Source organism: Dacryopinax primogenitus, assembly GCF_000292625.1.
Source record: "Dacryopinax primogenitus strain DJM-731 SS1 chromosome Unknown DACRYscaffold_22, whole genome shotgun sequence".
Taxonomy (NCBI): Eukaryota; Fungi; Basidiomycota; class Dacrymycetes; order Dacrymycetales; family Dacrymycetaceae; genus Dacryopinax; species Dacryopinax primogenitus.
In genome coordinates this window covers 386,746-403,959 of record NW_024467219.1, presented here as the reverse complement: position 1 = coordinate 403,959, position 17,214 = coordinate 386,746, and the positions used below count along the sequence as shown (strand labels likewise).

General features: G+C 52.7%; 8 protein-coding genes across 8 annotated transcripts; 3 read left to right on the top strand and 5 right to left on the bottom strand.

The window, feature by feature from the left end:
• Nucleotides 1–335: 335 nt before the first annotated feature.
• DACRYDRAFT_71936 (aldehyde dehydrogenase) lies at nt 336–2,349 on the bottom strand. Its single transcript, XM_040775956.1, has 7 exons — nt 2,227–2,349; nt 2,039–2,159; nt 1,771–1,963; nt 1,494–1,720; nt 981–1,434; nt 797–927; nt 336–741 (listed from the first exon to the last, which is right to left on the bottom strand). Exons 1-7 carry the CDS (start codon nt 2,317–2,319, stop codon nt 470–472), a joined length of 1,491 nt encoding a protein of 496 aa, XP_040624517.1. The 5' UTR covers nt 2,320–2,349; the 3' UTR covers nt 336–469.
• Nucleotides 2,350–2,928: 579 nt separating this feature from the next.
• DACRYDRAFT_84603 (mitochondrial ATP synthase) lies at nt 2,929–5,371 on the top strand. The gene is made up of 9 exons (XM_040776690.1): nt 2,929–2,981; nt 3,036–3,068; nt 3,125–3,164; nt 3,216–3,547; nt 3,623–4,069; nt 4,121–4,196; nt 4,246–4,760; nt 4,814–4,960; nt 5,018–5,371. Exons 2-5 carry the CDS (start codon nt 3,036–3,038, stop codon nt 3,740–3,742), a joined length of 525 nt encoding a protein of 174 aa, XP_040624516.1. The 5' UTR covers nt 2,929–2,981; the 3' UTR covers nt 3,743–4,069; nt 4,121–4,196; nt 4,246–4,760; nt 4,814–4,960; nt 5,018–5,371.
• Nucleotides 5,372–5,777: 406 nt separating this feature from the next.
• On the top strand, nt 5,778–6,571 carry DACRYDRAFT_97045 (uncharacterized protein; the record flags this gene model as incomplete). The annotated part of the gene is made up of 6 exons (XM_040777418.1): nt 5,778–5,808; nt 5,845–6,018; nt 6,069–6,087; nt 6,136–6,186; nt 6,241–6,301; nt 6,349–6,571. The coding sequence occupies 6 exons, from the start codon at nt 5,778–5,780 to the stop codon at nt 6,394–6,396; spliced, it is 384 nt and encodes a 127-aa protein (XP_040624515.1). The 3' UTR covers nt 6,397–6,571.
• Nucleotides 6,572–6,814: 243 nt separating this feature from the next.
• DACRYDRAFT_111659 (uncharacterized protein) lies at nt 6,815–9,276 on the bottom strand (the record flags this gene model as incomplete). The annotated part of the gene is made up of 7 exons (XM_040769275.1): nt 6,815–6,895; nt 6,954–7,208; nt 7,271–7,645; nt 7,699–7,870; nt 7,923–8,873; nt 8,923–8,946; nt 9,011–9,276. 7 exons carry the CDS (start codon nt 9,274–9,276, stop codon nt 6,815–6,817), a joined length of 2,124 nt encoding a protein of 707 aa, XP_040624514.1.
• Nucleotides 9,277–9,581: 305 nt separating this feature from the next.
• On the top strand, nt 9,582–10,988 carry DACRYDRAFT_102318 (uncharacterized protein; the record flags this gene model as incomplete). The annotated part of the gene is made up of 4 exons (XM_040767624.1): nt 9,582–10,083; nt 10,142–10,359; nt 10,407–10,715; nt 10,768–10,988. 4 exons carry the CDS (start codon nt 9,582–9,584, stop codon nt 10,903–10,905), a joined length of 1,167 nt encoding a protein of 388 aa, XP_040624513.1. The 3' UTR covers nt 10,906–10,988.
• Nucleotides 10,989–11,350: 362 nt separating this feature from the next.
• DACRYDRAFT_24992 (uncharacterized protein) lies at nt 11,351–13,728 on the bottom strand. Its single transcript, XM_040773954.1, has 3 exons — nt 12,205–13,728; nt 12,037–12,155; nt 11,351–11,986 (listed from the first exon to the last, which is right to left on the bottom strand). The coding sequence occupies exons 1-3, from the start codon at nt 13,613–13,615 to the stop codon at nt 11,705–11,707; spliced, it is 1,812 nt and encodes a 603-aa protein (XP_040624512.1). The 5' UTR covers nt 13,616–13,728; the 3' UTR covers nt 11,351–11,704.
• A 636-nt stretch (nt 13,729–14,364) lies between these two features.
• On the bottom strand, nt 14,365–15,638 carry DACRYDRAFT_24991 (uncharacterized protein). Its single transcript, XM_040773953.1, has 5 exons — nt 15,311–15,638; nt 15,074–15,259; nt 14,949–15,025; nt 14,765–14,889; nt 14,365–14,711 (listed from the first exon to the last, which is right to left on the bottom strand). Exons 1-5 carry the CDS (start codon nt 15,476–15,478, stop codon nt 14,407–14,409), a joined length of 861 nt encoding a protein of 286 aa, XP_040624511.1. The 5' UTR covers nt 15,479–15,638; the 3' UTR covers nt 14,365–14,406.
• A 105-nt stretch (nt 15,639–15,743) lies between these two features.
• On the bottom strand, nt 15,744–17,069 carry DACRYDRAFT_24990 (uncharacterized protein). Its single transcript, XM_040773952.1, has 5 exons — nt 16,791–17,069; nt 16,597–16,739; nt 16,460–16,545; nt 16,150–16,411; nt 15,744–16,093 (listed from the first exon to the last, which is right to left on the bottom strand). The coding sequence occupies exons 1-5, from the start codon at nt 17,032–17,034 to the stop codon at nt 15,878–15,880; spliced, it is 951 nt and encodes a 316-aa protein (XP_040624510.1). The 5' UTR covers nt 17,035–17,069; the 3' UTR covers nt 15,744–15,877.
• Between the last annotated feature and the right edge of the window lie 145 nt (nt 17,070–17,214).

Genomic DNA, 17,214 nt, shown 5'->3' with positions numbered 1-17,214 from the left:
TGAAGACACCACCGCCCTCTCGCTCGTTCTCCACGGGCATGGTACGCCGAATCATTCGGAACCGATTCACCCCTCCCTCGGAGTAATAATCTGATTCAGACCGAACACTTGAACGATTTAGGAATTCACAAAGAAGTTATCCCTCATAATTCGTCAGGCATAAGGAAATGTATCAGAGTACAAATCTGATGCAAGAACAGCTCCGTAAGCCTCGGTTGTGGGGCCCCGGTCATTAAAGGGTCAAGTGTGTGTAGTCCTGTCAACCCTTTTTCTCACATTACTACTGAACAGTTTGCCGAGGTTCGATGTGCTGTTATAAGCAAAAAGTAGATTCCCATTGTTGCTAAAGACACCGACAAGTACACCTGCTCTAGATAAGGAGATAGTCGATTCGCATACATCCACCCTTCTGGACCATCACACACGCCGTGGATACCGCTTGCCCGAATACAATCATGAAGACTACCCCCTAGAGAGCTACTTCCGGAACATGGGGCTGGGCGATCATCCTCGCAATGTCAACCTTCTCCTGCGTATATGGGGGATAACGGAGGGAGACTGCCTCCTCGTGCTCGTATGGGATGTCAACGCTGGCACGCAGGTGCATCATCGACTCGAAACCGGCGCGGCCGACGGTGTAGCCCATCCCGGACTCGCCTATGCCACCGAAGGGAAGACCCACAGCCAGCTGTTCCATGGTATCGTTGAAGACGATGCCGCCAGATCGTGTCCGAGAAACGACTGTACATAGGGTCAGCCTTCGCACTTTTAGAGATTGGAGATCCGCGCGACTCACATTTCTGCTTCGTCTCCTCGCTCTTGGTGAAGACATACAGACTGAGAGGATGGTCGCGGTCCTCAATAAAGTTGATCGCATCATCCACATCCTTGATCGTGATCAACGGGAACACGGGACCAAAGATCTCCCTAAACAGCAGGGTCAGCATTTCCGAAAGGAGACTGAGCGAAAATCCACGCACTCTCCCATGAGATCGTCATCACCAGTCGTCTTGATGACAAGCGGTTCCATAGCATATCGTTCGGGATCCGTTTGCTTCTCACCAAATACGACTTCACCCTTGCTCTTATCGACAAGGTTCTTTATGCGTTTGAAATGACGCTTATTCACGATTCTCCCATAATGCCGGTTGTTGAGCGCCTTGCCCCCTGTCTCCTCAAAGAACTCGCTCATCGCGGCCGTCATCGCTTGCATCAGCGGCTTTTGCGACGCCTCAGGACAGAGGATGTAGTCGGGCGCAACACACGTCTGCCCGGCATTCGCGAGTTTGCCGTGTAGGATCCGCTTGGCTACTAGAGTGAAATCAAGCCCTTCGGGATCGATGACCACTGGGGACTTGCCCCCGAGCTCGAGTGTGACAGGTGTGAGATGTTTTGCGGCCGCCTGTGCGATGATACGCCCGACGGTGCCGTTTCCTGTACGCAAACGATCGAAGTCAGTAAGCATACTCACCAAACAAGGAGAGAGGATGTACCAGTGTAGAAGATCCGGTCCCATTTGAGCTCCAGCAGGCGCGTCGTCTCCTTCACGCCACCATTTACGAGACGAACGACACGTGGATCGAAGTACTTGGGTACTAGCTCAGCCATGAGTGCGCTTACATTTGGCGCCAACTCGGATGGTTTGAGCACCACACAGTTGCCGGCAGCAAGAGCAGCGACGAGCGGCTGCATCGTCAAGGTGAGGGGGTAGTTCCAGGGCCTGCGTAACAATTCAACATGTCGCAGTACACACATAGAAAGGTAACGTACGAAATGATCAGCACCACGCCGAATGGGATTTTGTATACTGTGGGCTGCCATTCCGAGTGACGTTCATGCACGTCAGGCTTGATCGGTGCGGTCCACTCTTCGAGCTCGTGAATGGCATTGACGGCCTGGTTAGAGATGGCAATCTCGAATAATTGAGCCTGAAGTTCGGGTTTCCCCAGATCGGCATAGATCGCTGAAAAATACTAGTTAGAGAAATATCGCAATGATCGCAGCCACGGGACGAGGGGCAATGGGACAAGTGACTCACCTCTGGACCATGCGTCCGCATTTTCCTTCATCATGTTGGCCATCGCGGCAAGCTGTTCCTTGCGCTTCGCGAGCGGCCACATGATCGCTGTCCGGAATGACTTGACAAGATCGGCATGAATCTGGAGACGAGCGGAGAATGCCGTGATTAGCGTCCTTCTGTTGAGCACGGAGCCGAATAAGGCGTACCTGGGGGATCTCGTCAATGGGCGTCTCCTTGTACGCGGGCAGCGGGGCATGCCCGCTGACACCATTGGTGCCGTTAGTACCAGCAGAAGCCATTAGAAGTCTAGCGAAGAAGTTGATGCGAATGGGGCAGCAGGAGGGGAAGGGGGTGAGTAATGGTCGTGCAGTCACTCAAGCACGTCCGCGGTGCCGTATGCTTTATACCCCCTTTCCCTCGACCTGCCAGCGCTTGATCCCTTGGTGTTCCCCTTTGGCAACATTTCAAGTCAGTTCCCAGGCATCACAAAGCGTAATGTAAAGTTGAGCCGAATTCCCGAGGCTGGGTGGGCAGCAGTATCCAGGCTGAATGTTTACCCCGACAATATTGTGGTGAGAATGAAGAGTTGTAGACCGATCGCCTGCCCCTGACGTTCCGGCAACGGAGCGGCCACTCCGCTGTGAATGTATGTCAGGCCCAAGTTTATCCTGTTTGTGGGGGCGAATGAGGAAGAGCCCTGACACAAGATCACGCGCCGGGATGTGGTAACGCCCTCTTCAGCCCGATCTTCCGGATCCCATTAGGATAACCCCCGCACTTCTTTTTAGCGGAGGCATTGATGGAACGCTCGGACCACCCCCTAAGCATTCGGAGAAATAAGCACTGCCACTCGGAATCGGGAGCCAACGGAAGCTGTCGTTGCCTCTCTCTGGGAAGGACGGCTCAAAGGACAGTACTATAGTCCGTCTCTCGACATCCACCTTTACAGACGTGCAACACAGTGAGCATATACTCCATTATTTTATTGAATAACAATACTCATGTTGATATCCAGATGGCTACCAAAGCTGTTGCCGCTGCGGCCCTCGTATGTTCAATTTGCATGAGGAGGAACAGAGGAAGTGGTTCTGATTGCCGTCGTAGGACTGGACACGCATTTACGGCTCTCTGAACCTTGGCAAGGGTCAGTGTCTTCCTTCATCATTCTCGTCTGCACTACTAATACGACCTACAGAGACCGTGGCCGCTCTGCAAGAATTCCGTAAGCGCGCATACGAGGCACAGCGCGTGCATGCCGCTCTCTCTTCCCAACCTACCACCGTCGACTTTGCGCACTACCGCGCTGTGCTGCGTAACAAAGCCGTCGTGGACGAGTGCGAGAAGATCATGCGTGACTTCAAGCCCAAGGAGGTGGATACTGGTGCGTGGATCAAGAGCATCGAGAGCTTTGAGGGGAAGGCAGTCGAGAGCGCCCAGGCGACGGAGAAGAACGTTGATCAGGAGGTGGGTAAGTTGAAGAAGACACTTGCAAACATTGAGGAGGCAAGGCCATTTGAGGATGTCACTGTACGTCTTTCTCGTTCCGTTCTTGTCATCTTTGAGAAGCATTTTGGTTACGGTGCTTATGACATCCACTCACAGGTCGATGACGTCCTCGCGGCCCGGCCGGAGGTCGAAAAGGCCCTCAAGACCATGTTCAGCAAGGGCAAATTCACCGTACCCGGGTACAAGGAGAAGTTCGGGAACCTCTCACTGATGTAAGCGGGCCAAAGGTGGAACCTTGCACCCTCGCCGGGAAAAACTATAACCACAATAATGTATCCCTGCTGTATCGTGTTTTCAATGCGAAACAGAATAGATTGCAGTGGGTATCTACAAAGATACAGATGGACATACGCATCACCAGCGTTAGGAACACCGATGTGCACAGCGACGACTTGCGGATGCTATACAGTTGAGACCAGATAAAGGTACGATAACCAAGAGGAAAGATAAGCAAGAAAGATCACCTTATTTCGGCGTTAGAATGGGTCGGCCGCTGCCCTTTTGAGCAGATCTTGCTTGTGCGTCTCATACAGACGGGATGTGCTAGGGTGAACGTTTAGCCTCACGTGAAGTGTATGTAGAATGATGACATACCTAAGCACACCGGCGATGAGCCCCGTTGTGGCCAAGACAGGCTGCCTATAGGTTTTCAAGTTGAACACCTCATATGCTTCACAAGCATTAGCACGTGCCTCCACCGTCCAACAGCAGTCACTCACAAACGTAAATCAGATCCATGAACAGCTTCATCCTCTGTCGATCGATCGACGCCAGCTGGCGCTGCAGCCTATCGAGCTCCCTCTCTCCCTCTTCGATATCCCCACACCCCTCTTTCTCCAGATCCCGTCCTTCGAGTTCTGACTCATAGATCTTTGATTGTACTTCCTTCACCAGCTGGCGGACCATCGTGAGCTCCGCACCGTTCTCGACAAGCTGGGCGAGGGTGCTGAAGAACCAACACCAATTAGCCAGTCGTTCCGCACGCTTACCAACGCGCTGTGGCATGATGCGGAGGAGGGAGAGGACGTAGATGTCATCCGAGAAGGACTGGAGCAGGGAAAGCAGGACGGGTGGGGGCGCGCGGAGCAGCTTTTGCAGGATTGACGGTGCCATGGGCTTCGCTGGGGGCGCGGAGCCGAACGGCGTCACCGACAAAGTGGTGTTGAAGGGCAGGGAAGGGGGGTTAAGGATCTGCGTTAGCGGAGACAACCAGGCGAACATGACTGTTATCTTCCTGCATCAAGGTGAGATGGTTTTCATCACGACTCATGGACTGAGGTGACTCACCGAAAGAGGGACAGGGAGGAGATAGTATGTTGCATACTGTCCTGCAGTGCGTTCCCGCGGCTCTTTGCCAGGACGGTTCCGAGGGTGCGAGAGTGCGTAAGGAGGTAGACCTTCAATGTGTATTGTATGACTTTGAACGTCTTCTCTCTTATCATGATCTTCCGTCAGCATATTAAGCAGACAAGCACTCGGGGTATGATGTACCTTCCTTTGGCCGTAAGGAGGAGCGCGTTCCACACCTCTCCCGGACCCGCTCTACGCTGAACCTCCCTCTCGATCTCCTCCTCAAATTGTCTACTCAACCTCGCCTCCCTCTCCTTCGTCTTCGGTCCCTTCCCATTGGCCACAAACCTGGTATTTAGGTTTGGATTTTCTTCACTGATGCTCTGCATGCTTGCGCGCTGAGAGGTGGGTGAGCCTGAGCCTACTGAGGTGCGCGAGCGAGGTGGAAGGGAGGAGAGAGCCGGATTTGGGTTGATGATCTGGAAGCTGTGTCCCATCGCTGTGGTCCCCGATGTGGTAGACAAAGCGCTGTCATACATTGATTGAGATCCATAATCGGAGATGAAAGACGGTGGGTGTGAGGAGAACACGGACATTCTCTCTCGCTACCGGTTGTGAGAGAATTGACAACGTATTAGTTGCGGACAGGGACGATGAGAAAGAAGTAGTGAAAAGAGGGGAAATTGGCCAGCGAGGGGTGAGCGTGGGATGTGCGAGGATGTGATGAGTCAAGGAGGAGTAACCGGGTATGTGTGCGAGGATGCTGGTGTTGTGCGCCTGATGGCCCTTGTGCGGCGCACACGATATTCCGGAGGCAGAACAAACGCGCGCTCGTGATTTCCTCTTCGAGAAGGAGTCGCGTTGCAAACACTCTAACTGCACAGTGACAAGTTCGTAGCGTTTAGAAGGACGACCATCTCTTCACAAAGGACATTTGAGCCTTTGTACTTGGGTCGTCAAGATGACACAACGCGTAGTATCACCATCCAATGGTCTGCACTCCTACTCTGCATCCCCATCGCTCGCAGCTCGTTCCGCACAACCCAGTCCAAGGCCAAAATTCGACGTCGAGCAGATCAAGCCATACATGAAGAAACTACTGGCTAGCACACTGCAGGGAGCGCAATGGGAGGCAAGGGAAAAACAAAAGATTCGAGGATGGTGTAATGAGATCAGTGAGAGAGTGAAGGACAGGATGTTGGGTGAGTTGCTTCCCGCGTGTGCCCATGGGACCAACCTCATGTCGCTACAGAGGTTGAACCACGAGGCTTGTACGTTCCGGTCGACAACTAATTTCAATCTCCTTATATTTTACGCAGCAAATATCTTGTCACAACACAAATATACGAGAATCTTGGACAGGGTGGACTGTGAGTCCTCCCTGATGACTTCCAATTCCGCTCATTCAGGAGTTTCTCTGTCAGGGCAAGTCTGGTCTCACACTGGGAAGACTCAGATACGGTCACACAAGAGATGTTCAGTAATGTTCGTAACTCGTCCTCAGTCCTATTCGCTGCCTGACAACCCCTCAGGACTCCCTAATATGTGTCTGTCTCGCCTACGCCATCCGCACCGCCTGACTGACCCTCCGGACCGCGTTTCTCTCCAACTCTCGCTCTCATGGGTTTCTCGGGCCGGTTCCAACTGTATGACTAGCATTCCTGCATCCTTTGCTATACCCGCCATTTGGTACTTTCGGTGCTTTCGGTTTTTCTATGGGATATGTAGGCATTATACGGTATGAAATGGTGTACGTAACGGGGTATGTACATGAAATGGAACGTATATACAATTTGAAGAGTATCGTGCGTCAGAAGTAATGTAAACGCGGACTATCGAGTTTGCAAACGGGGGAACATTCGGACAAAATTGTTGGTTCAATTGTGGTTGCTAAATGACGAGTTGATTGGGGTTGTGAAGCTAGTTGTAGCATCATGGGTGGAGAGAGCAACCCGATGCGATCTGGAGAGGTCACAGCGTCCAATTGAGAAACGTGACCTAGTCGTTCCGGAGTGCAACAATGCCCTGCGGTTCCAGCAAAAGATGGGCAATCGTGCGATGTGCGCCTTTGTTTGCAATCTGCCGCAAGATATAAGCTTCTCGCACCGAATTACACGTCATGCGAACGAATACCTACTTTGACGTCCTGAAATTGTTGTGTATTTCTCAGATCCCACACCCGTATGGTGTAGTTTCCTATGCCTTTGGCCAAGCGATCCGCCCAAAGAGCAGCTTTGGTGGATGTTTTCGACACCTCGTCCGTGTTGCCGAAGAAAGGAGTGCGGAAGTCGAAAGAGGGGCCATATCTCCTAACCTCAGTATCCCCGAAGTTGGGGAGAGGCTTCTTGATCCGAACGTCGATGAGCATGAACTGATCACGGATCGCCACAGACTGGAAAGGCATATCAGAATAAATGCTCGAAGGGCACGATGACCGCCAGGAACTTTACATACCTCACACAGGATGACATTGGGATTCTGAGGATGTTCTTGCATCTGTTGCACAGGGTACGAGCCTGGAAAGTTTTGCACATGTCGATCTGCTCTGATGTCCAACAATGCCACCATCTCGGCCTTGTTGCCGCGAATCTTGCCCGCAGAGAAGAGCCAGTCACGTTTCGAGGAACAGGCTAGTGCAGCAATCCGCGATGTGTGCAGCTTCCTCAAGTGCTGGGTGGACTTCACCTCTTTGTCATCGGTGAATTTCCATAGTGTCAGGGTGGAATCGTAGCCTCCGGTGTAGAGCATACCGTTGTTTGTGGTTAACGCCCGTACACCTCGCGCGTCATGTGGCTGCTGTGTGGGCCAGGAAGCAACAGGTTTGGTCATCTGCTAGAAATGTCAGCCTGGTGATCTGACAGCAGACCGAGGATACCACTTACCGGTGAAGTCCAGGTAAAGATCCCTATGTTGCCAGGGCTATTGGACCGACCCTCAGATGCAGTGCAATCGAATGGTATAATAATGGTATCCATGTCAAGCGGCGCCGCATCAAATACGTAATTGAGTGGTTTGTCCATATCGACCTCACAAGACGCTCGGTTGATCCATTTCCTGATATGGTGTCAGTCAAGCCTGCTATTATCCGCTTAAGGGAAGTACTCACTTGTCACTAGAAATACGATCCAAGCTGCCAGCGTGTGACACAGTGACAACGTCGTCACCCATTCGGAAGATCCGACGTCCTTTCTTCGTTCCGTCTTTGATGATACGAACCACCTTCGACGTTCCAGGCTCAAAAATCCTCTTGGCCGGGAGTCGTCTGGAAGCCACATGAGATGATTTAGTAAACCTCGACGCCGCCTCAGCCTTTCCCTGAACCGCGGTTCGACGGAACTCTTGCCTAGATCGCTCCGGAGAAGTGGAAGCGGGAGAAGTATCGTCACTCTCCGTACAGCTATCTTCTGTCTCTGATTCTGTCTCAGTGCTCGGAGCGTACGACGGCTCTCTTGCGGTTGCCCGGGACGACTGGCTCCCATTTGTTTCGTCGTCAGATTCCAATGTAAGATCTATGACGTGTGAGATCGAGCGGTCCATGTGGGACGGCACGATCTCATGACTCGAAAGCAGACTTCCGTTTGGACTAGATCGGGTGATCATGCTTGACGATGAAGAGTCATCAGACTCATCAGACTTGACATCCTCGTCGAGTCCGTCCTCCTCCTCCTCTGAATCCGCCGTCTTCTTTGCGTCTGTCTCCTCTCCATGATCGCTTCGATAATTCTCAGTGTCTTGACAATCATTGCCATAGATCTCATCACGATCACTGACCGAAGAGGTGTTTTGTTCGGGGGAGTCAACCTCAAGCACAGCAATGGGAGGCGGAGTTAGACCTTGGGGCATAGATGAAGAATAACTGCGTTGTCCAACACTCGGAGCTACAGGCAGCGAAGGCGATATGACGGGCGTCACTTCCTGCTCATGTGCGGATTCGCTTTCGAGGTCTGCTCCGAGTCCGCCGTGGTTTTCGCGCATGTTCTCACGGGATCGTTTGACAGTAGATGACGGTCCAACAACACACGAATCTTTCTCAAACGAATCGTTCTTGAGGCGCTTCCTTTGTCTCTAGTAAGCGAAATGCTGTTGTCACGGACATCCGATCATACCAGTGTAACGTCATCCCATCAGGACTGCATACATGATATGCGAGTGCAGAAAGTCAGAACTGACGCAAATTGGATGCACCATACATACCACAAGATTGGAGGATCACAAACGGCCAGGCCGTTCTTTGCCAAGTTTCTCACTTCTTCTTGATACCACAATTTCCTACGCGCGGCCAACTCTCCCATATCCGAACATGCCGATCTTTTGCAACCATTTGGCATAGGTACTTGGACGTAGCCTTCGTCCTGGCACTCGCCCTTTCCCTCTGAATCAGAAACCCCTCCATCAAACTTCACCCAAAACTTGACATCGTCATCGTCTACAGGGGAATCGCGTGCTTCCTGACATCTCATTTTTTGGGGAGCGGTTCAGGAGACACATCATCATCATCGATCGTGAGATCGATATATGTGCGTTTCCTGTATCGAAGTCAATATCCCGTATGGGTTCTGAACGAAGGCGGAAAAAATACGATACTTGCTGTGACATGTCCAGAATTAATGTCCATTCCTCCGCAACTCGCAAGAAAGGCGCGCTGTTTGTGTCCGCACCGAGCGCGTCTTTATGAGAGCCGCGAACCATCACGTGCGAGTCACGCCACTGCTTGCGTATACTTGTCACACTAACTGTTGTATTATGAATCGAATCTAAATCGCACATGTCCGACGAGGAAGAAGACTATCTTTCGGACAAATTCCTTGCCCAACTAGAAGCGGCCTCAAAGAAAACCAAGCCAAAAACTTACACCGACCTTCGGAAGGAGGCAGCACGCATTTCCGAACAGAAGAATGAGGCTGGCCGAAAGAAGAGCAGGAAACAGCTGGAGGATGAGGCAAGGCAGGAGGGATTGAACAAAAGTTTGTTCGAGCGTGCAAGGGAAGAGAAGGAAGAGTTGGGAGTAGAGAGCAAGGCGTTGAACATGATGAAGCGGATGGGCTTCAAGGTCGGGGAGTCATTAGGCGCCAAAACCACTTCGCCGGGACCATCAACACCGTCGCCGAAGCCCCCGCCTGACGTGGACGGTGATTCTTCTCCAAAGCAAGACACCGTCGAGACTGTTGGTACGGTGGAAGTAGTTGGAGAGAGCGATGGTCTATCTGTATTCACCCCGTCTGCGTTCGCACATCGCAAGACGCCCATACCGCTCTCGGTCTGGTCCGGTTCGTTATTTGCTTCCCACGCACCGCACAAGTGTCTAATATAACATGCATGTTATAGGTCGTCAAGGACTGGGGAAAGGAAAAAGAGCACTGTCACCAACAGCTGAGGCCGAGGAGAAGGCTTCTAAAGTGGCCAAGCTAATGGCCGAGGAAGCCGCAAGCGCAGACACTTTTCGCAATCGGGCGAGACAAGAGTTTGAAGAAAGAAGAGCTGAGGGTCGGCTGTTGACTGCTCGCAAGACCTGCATGACGTTGGATGAGGAAACCGGAAAGAAAGTGCGCCACTGGCATATGTCCTTGGGTTATCTGCTCAATGTGTTTAGTTCGATAAATTCTGGCTCAATCCTCATGTACCAAACGATTTCCCACCTTCATTACGCGAATACATCGCAAACAATCCCGAAGCACTTGTCGGTGCTGTTGACGAGGCGGCTGCAGAGCGCCTCCGTTGGCAGATGCAGCGTGATGCTCTCCGCTTTTCACCAGATCCGGACTCATTACCCCTTTCCATGGGCCCGGGGCAAGCTCGTTCTATCCGCGACATCAACATCGCAAACAATGTTCAAGAAACGGAGGAGATCCAGCTTTCAGATACTGAGATACAGGAAGCACTAGCGTACTTGCGTCAGGATGTGAGTTCATTCTCATTTTCATCGGTCTAGGCATGCTCAAACGGATATGAAGCCGATGACACGATTAGAACAATTGCTCACCCACCTGCGTGAGATGTACAACTATTGCTTCTGGTGCGGCACGAGATACTCGAACGCCGAGGAGCTGGGAAAGGAATGCCCTGGAACGGAGGAAGACGATCACGACTGAGATCTAGAGCTTCGCAGTGTGGACCTTGCATCCCTCTCCTGATATGCGCGGGTGGCATACATTTCACCTATATTCGGTCTAGCCCCCAATTGCCGAAGGCCGGCAACATGGAAGATGTCCGTTTACGACTGTCCCAGTAATCGAATACGGGAGCCCGACAGCGGTCGATTCCTCGATCCATACGGCCATTTTGGGGCTGTACATCGTATGTCATGGTCATATTTATAGATCTCTTCAAGCAATATAGACTGACCCGGGGACGCTGTAATACAATCCATCATCACATGATCAGAGCCGAGTGTCCTCAAGCTCATTAATTCACCAGTTTTCAAACACACACGCCCACGCCACCACTACACTACATGTACAGCCCTGTGCAGATCGATGACCAGCGCTGGCATTCGTCTGCAGTTATTTACATCTCCGTATATGTATTTCAGGACTTACAATCCATGTCACGATCTACAGCGATACAGGGGTACCGAGCCCGGCGAGACAACAGTAGGGTGAGAGAAGAGAGGGGTGCAACAAGGGTGCAAGAGAGAGGACTAGAAGCATAGGCACAGGAAACAGTGAAAAGAACGAAGGACAGGAGATAAGATGAATAAGGAAAGTACAGATATACCGCGAGAAGAAGGAAGAGAGAACGACTAGAAAGGGGATAAGACGAAGAAGTTCGACGTCCCAACCTGTTGGTGACAGCATAGGCTTACCCAAGGCGTGTTAGGACCATACGATGAAAAGAAACGTGTTTTGCTACTCGAGGGCGTCTCTTCAACCACATAAAAGGACAGCGCTTTTAGTATCCAAACCCGCCGCCACGACCCTGCGCGCCAACGGGCACAGGTACACTGATCGCCGCGTGCGGACCGTGAGGTGGTGTTACACCTTGGTGCTGCATTGGAGGTCCATACTGAGCCGGTTGATGGTGAGGAGGCATGCCAGAGTTCATCGCAGGACCGGAATGGCCGGGATGTTGAGCGAGGTGGGGATGGCTTATGGCGTGTGACTGCGGTAACCCGCTAGGTGGGTGAAGGGGACAATCACGGTGGGAAACGAGGGCGGCGGTAAGCCGTTGGACCTGTGCACAATTATGAGAAGGGAGTCACATGTGTATGCGCATATACTCACCTCTTCCCGCGCACCACCGAGGCTCGCATGCAGACGCTCATTCTCTGCAGTGAGAAACTCGACCTTCTGCTGCAGTTGCTGCAGCCACGCCTTCTTACGTTGGCGACACTTGAGTGCGGCTGTCTCTCCATTAGCATATGCACAACACACCGGGAATGCGAAACGGACCTTGACGATTCCGCTCGAGGAAGTTCTTCCTCTTATCCTCATCTGTCTCAGGACGCTTGACAAGTTCCGTGCCTTGTGACTGGCCCCCCATCATTTCGTCATCATCAAACTCATCGTCGTCACCCCCAAGCTCGTCGTCTTCGATAGAGGTATGCCGTTTCGCATTCTTCGTCGTCTTAGCGCGCTTTGATGGCCGAGCTGCCTGCTGTGCGCGTCCGTTCGTCTGCTGCTGGGGTACAGGTCCGTTGTGACCATCCGACGACTTGCGCTTGCCGACGACAGGGGATTGCGTGTCGTTCGTGCTGGCGGAAATGGTGCTCATCCGACGCATTCGGTTGCCGTTCTCACCGCCCTGTTGCTGAGCAGCCTGCTCCTGTGCTAGCCTCTCCATTTCCTCCCGACGTGTAAGCTCTTGATGCGCCTGGGACAACAGGAATAGCCCGGTTGCGGCATGCGCAGTGGCCGACGACGCCGCCGGAGCGTACCCGTTTTGGCCGTTGACCGGCTGCTGTCCAGGGACCGGTGCCGGTGCGGGGGCCTGTTGACCGGAAGGAAGCGTGCGGGGATCGGCACCAGCAGGTGGGTAATAATTCCCGTATTTAGGATCGTTCGCGTAGGTAGCGTGTTGTTGGTTCGCTGCTGAATTAGGATGGAGGTTATCGTTACCAGGGCCACCGGGAACGTTATTAGTCGACAGGCCGTTCAGCACGCCGGTGAGCGCGTTCAGCGTATTCGGGGTGATCGTTGCTTCCGGTCCTTGCAAGCCGTTCGTACCATTAGCACCATTCGTGACCATGGCAAGGAATGCGGCCGTGTTCGGAGATGGTGGAGGGAAGGAAACCGGACCACCGACCAAGGGTGTAAGCCCAGTACGGCCGACGTCGGGCGTGAGACCAGAGCGGAACTCTCCTCCCACAAAGGGGGTAAGACCAGACGGTGTCGGGCGTTCCCTAGGACCAGCGAGCATAGCAGGAGACAGGGGTCCGGAGCGGAGGGAAGACAGATCGCCCGATTGCCATTCGAAACCTGTGGAAGGTGACGAAATGGCAGCGACAGGGGGTAGAATAGGTTTCGGGGTCGTCAGCGACTTGGCACCATCTGTCGGCGAGCTCGAAAGGCGGGGTGACTTGAGTGCCGGGAGCCTAGGAGACCGATCACCATTGCTCCTTGCGTCCGCAAGCTTGGGAAGAGATGTGGACGACTGGGAGAAGGATTGTTCGAATGGGTTGGGTTCGAGTCTCAACGACTGGGAGGGCTTGTTTGGAGGTCGAACAGGTGCAGGAGCCGCAGCCGCAGCTCCGTCTGCCTTCGGAGGTGTAGACTTGTCTGACGTCGTCTCTGTCTTGATCTCGGCACCAGTCCTGAGGTTCGAGGTGGGCGTCATTGGTCGAGGCGCAAGAGCGACGGCCATCTGGACGAGAGAGGCTGCTTGTTTGTCGCCGGTAAACCCCGTGAGCTTCGTCAGCGGAATAGCGGCACCTTTTTACGACCTTTTGTGTGACAATTGTCGTCACTTGTGCCTTATTAGCGCGGGGGTGTTAATGGAATGCTGTTACGATGATGATGTTCAATAATAATGTTTCGAACTGTAAATTGTGAAATTATGACCTACAATTGGGGCTGGAAAGGGTCGAGGAGATGGGCGGTGAGGTGAGATGAGGTGGGGGGAGGGTAGTGACGTAGTGGACGAAGGGCAAAAAGGGCCTTGAGGGCCTTTTGCATCCCCCCGCCCCGTCCACTCCGTCAGCATCCTCGTGCCCGCACCACCCAAACGGATGAATTCGGTTGCGTCATACCCGCCAATTTCCTTCCGTCCCACCTTTCCCGCGTGATAACCCGCCCTGGTCGTGTGGAGTTGCCCAAATGGACAATAACATTAACAGTTGACAGGTTCATAAAGAAAACTTTGTTATTTGGTTCTTACACTTGAACTGAAATATCCCCCCAAATCTACTACAATTTACTCTCTTTTGATTGGAAGAAATAGGAAGCTGCGGGCTCACCATCGAGGGGGAAGACCCTGTCCCTCATCCGGTTGTGGTGTGTTCCGCCCCTTCATGTGTCCATCGTCTCCGAATTGATCGCCCGGTTGCGAGCAATGGCTATGCCTCAAACTTGTGTTCGAAACACCATTAATTCGATAACCGAACATCCATCCTTGTCACAGATACACTCATCTGTTTGAATATCTTTGTATAATACTCACAACTTGGACGCTGCCCTATCCTCTCCGTACCGGATCAAGTCCGACAATTCGTCCGTAAGTCCAACAACCCATTCCGCGCCCTCCTCCGTGGCCAACCACTTGTCCTCCTCGGTCTCGCCTTCCCATCCCTGTGCCTTGACCAATCCATAGATATGGCTCGTCAACTGAGGCCCAACACCGCCCTCGGCCCGAAGACACGCCACGCCCATTGCCGAGGTAAGAGCACGGCTGATCTGATACTCCTTTGGCATCTCCGGTGGGGCTTGCAGAAGTGGGCCATATTCGCTTCGAATGATGAAGCCTTTGCCAGCGTGTTGGCGTGAGAATATCGGGTACAATAAGCAGCATGCGTACCGGGAAAGTCTGGATGATACGTGCCCAGCTTAGCGAGCAACTTCTCCGTGTGTGGATCGTACACCGATCTGAACAGCTTGATGCCCCGTTCCAGGATGGGCGGGATGTTGGTCTGCTCGGCGTCACTAAGTAGTGTCCAGAATCAGTTAATAGACCGGCCAATCTATCACAGATTATCCCTGACCGATATGACGTCTTCTCCAGAGCAGCCTTGACATCGTCGTCCAGCCCACCCGTCAACCCGGCAAGACAATTAATGACCTTCAATTTGATAAGATCAATAATGATAATGGTGACTTGCGCCCGTACCTTTGGCACCCCAACGAACACACACCCCTTGATCGTCGTCTCCCTCATCAATGCCGCTATCCTCACACGCCGTTCCAGTGCTATGGGCTTCTGTGCGGTCTCGGCCTCGGGGCCTTCCTGACGTGTAGCGAAGGCATACAGAGCCGCCATCGCTGGCGGGCAGTTCCTCGTCAGCATCGTCGCTGTCTGCATCCATTTTCAGCACAATCACTCAACAGGGGCAAGACGAGCACCTACCGAAACGGCCAGCCAGCCCTGTTCCGCTCCCTTCTGCCGGGCGACATCTCTCGTCCTGGCAAGCACACCCTGAAGGACGTCGATATTGGGACAGGGCGTCGAATTCGGGTTGCGGAGTGTGAGCATGTGCTTCAGTGCCGGGGGCAGCTTGGTGATTCTGGAGGCCATGTCGTCGTCCGAATCGGAGAGATCTGAAGAGAGACAATCGGGAGCGACGCTATCCACGTCCAACCCGCTGATGGACACCGCGGTCGAATACAGCTTGACCGGATTAGTCGCCGGAGGATAGCTGTGCTGTCACCCCCGAAGCACAGTGCAATGATGTTCGCGCTCTTCGCACAATGCGGGACCGGTAAAACGGTTGAGCAACCTCTATTCAGGGCACACCTCGAAGCCAAGGCAAGCTAGAAAGTGACAGTAGTCAATAGAATGGCTCAACTAGGTATCTGTGTCCGCTTTTGGCAATTAAGGAAGACAAAAAGGGTCAAGTTCGAATACATGATACATGGGGCAACATGACAATATAGATGACATCGGCTACTGAAACCACATGATAAAGACATCTTATCATCGTCTTCGAACATTCTTGCCTGGCCGACCCTTGGTCTTCGAGGGCACTCCTTGTACACTGGCTATCTCAGCATGGCTGAGCTTCAAGGTGCCACCAACAAATTTTCCCACTCCGGATCCGATACCCCGCGCACGTTTGTTCGGTGCGGAAGGTTGTGACGACGCCGCGAAGAGCCGTTTTATTGTCGGGTGGTAATTGCCCAATTGCTTCGCCTGAGACGGACCAATATCAACTCTCTGCAACAAAGACCACCCGATCAACATCTTACCTCCTCCAGATCCTGTGCCGCTCTTTCCTTTTGCTTCTTCCTTATACCTTCCCTTATATGCTTGGACGCCTTGTTGTGCTCTTCCTTTCGCACATCCGTTTCTCCCGCTCCGAGTTTTACTTTCCCGGCGACCTCCAATACTCGACCAGCCATCGCCTTCTTTTTCTGGGATGGCTTCAAATCCATCATTGGATCCAGAGAACCGGACAAGAGCTGTGTGTGGATAATCCTGTGTAATTCTGCGTCATTCCGCAGATCTGATCTATTATTGCATCAATTACCCATCTCATGTCGGTGCTCCGATACGCACAACTGCTGCTCATCATCTTCATTCTGTCCGGCCGTGGCATCGCCGCGCTGAGACACATCTTCCTTCATTTTTGATATTTTGGATGACTAAAAGGAACGATGAGTCAGACATTTGAGATGAAAACTGCGCGCGCGAACCATAAATGTCTTGTCAGATCGTGCTTGGCCGGCACTTGAAAGTGGTCGTCTGCTGTGAGAAAAGTCCACAACAACAGGTGTTTTCGGTCGATCGGTGGCCGGCCGGCCTGATGCCGGTAGATCCATTTTAGAAGCATCATTGCCTGTCAACGGGCATTCAGATAGAACGTCGCAAGGCACATCCGCCGACATACTGGGCATGGACTGATAGTGGTCAGGCCCATCATCGCCAAATCCATGCCACTCGTCTTCGTCTCCTTGCTGCGGGTTCGAAGAATCCACGTTATCGGTATGCGAGTTTATTGACTCCTTTCTCTTCCTCTTGACCCCGTGTACCGGAATGGCTGACGGCCCAAAAGATCGTAGGAATGCTTGCCCATGGGCTTCCAAAGCAGCCAGCATCGTGCCACGATCTTCAGCATCTCCCTCTGACGACATGATTGTTGACAAGATCGGATCAGTTTTGAGTAAACGCAGTGGTGCGAAGTATTACAACAAAGCAGATTATGGTCAGAAAGAAAGTTGTTTGGAAAGAAAGATGCGCGCAATGCACTGCCAAAAAGTCATATTTACGTGATAGACCCCGACCGCATAAGGGTCCACACTGGCAACGTCAAG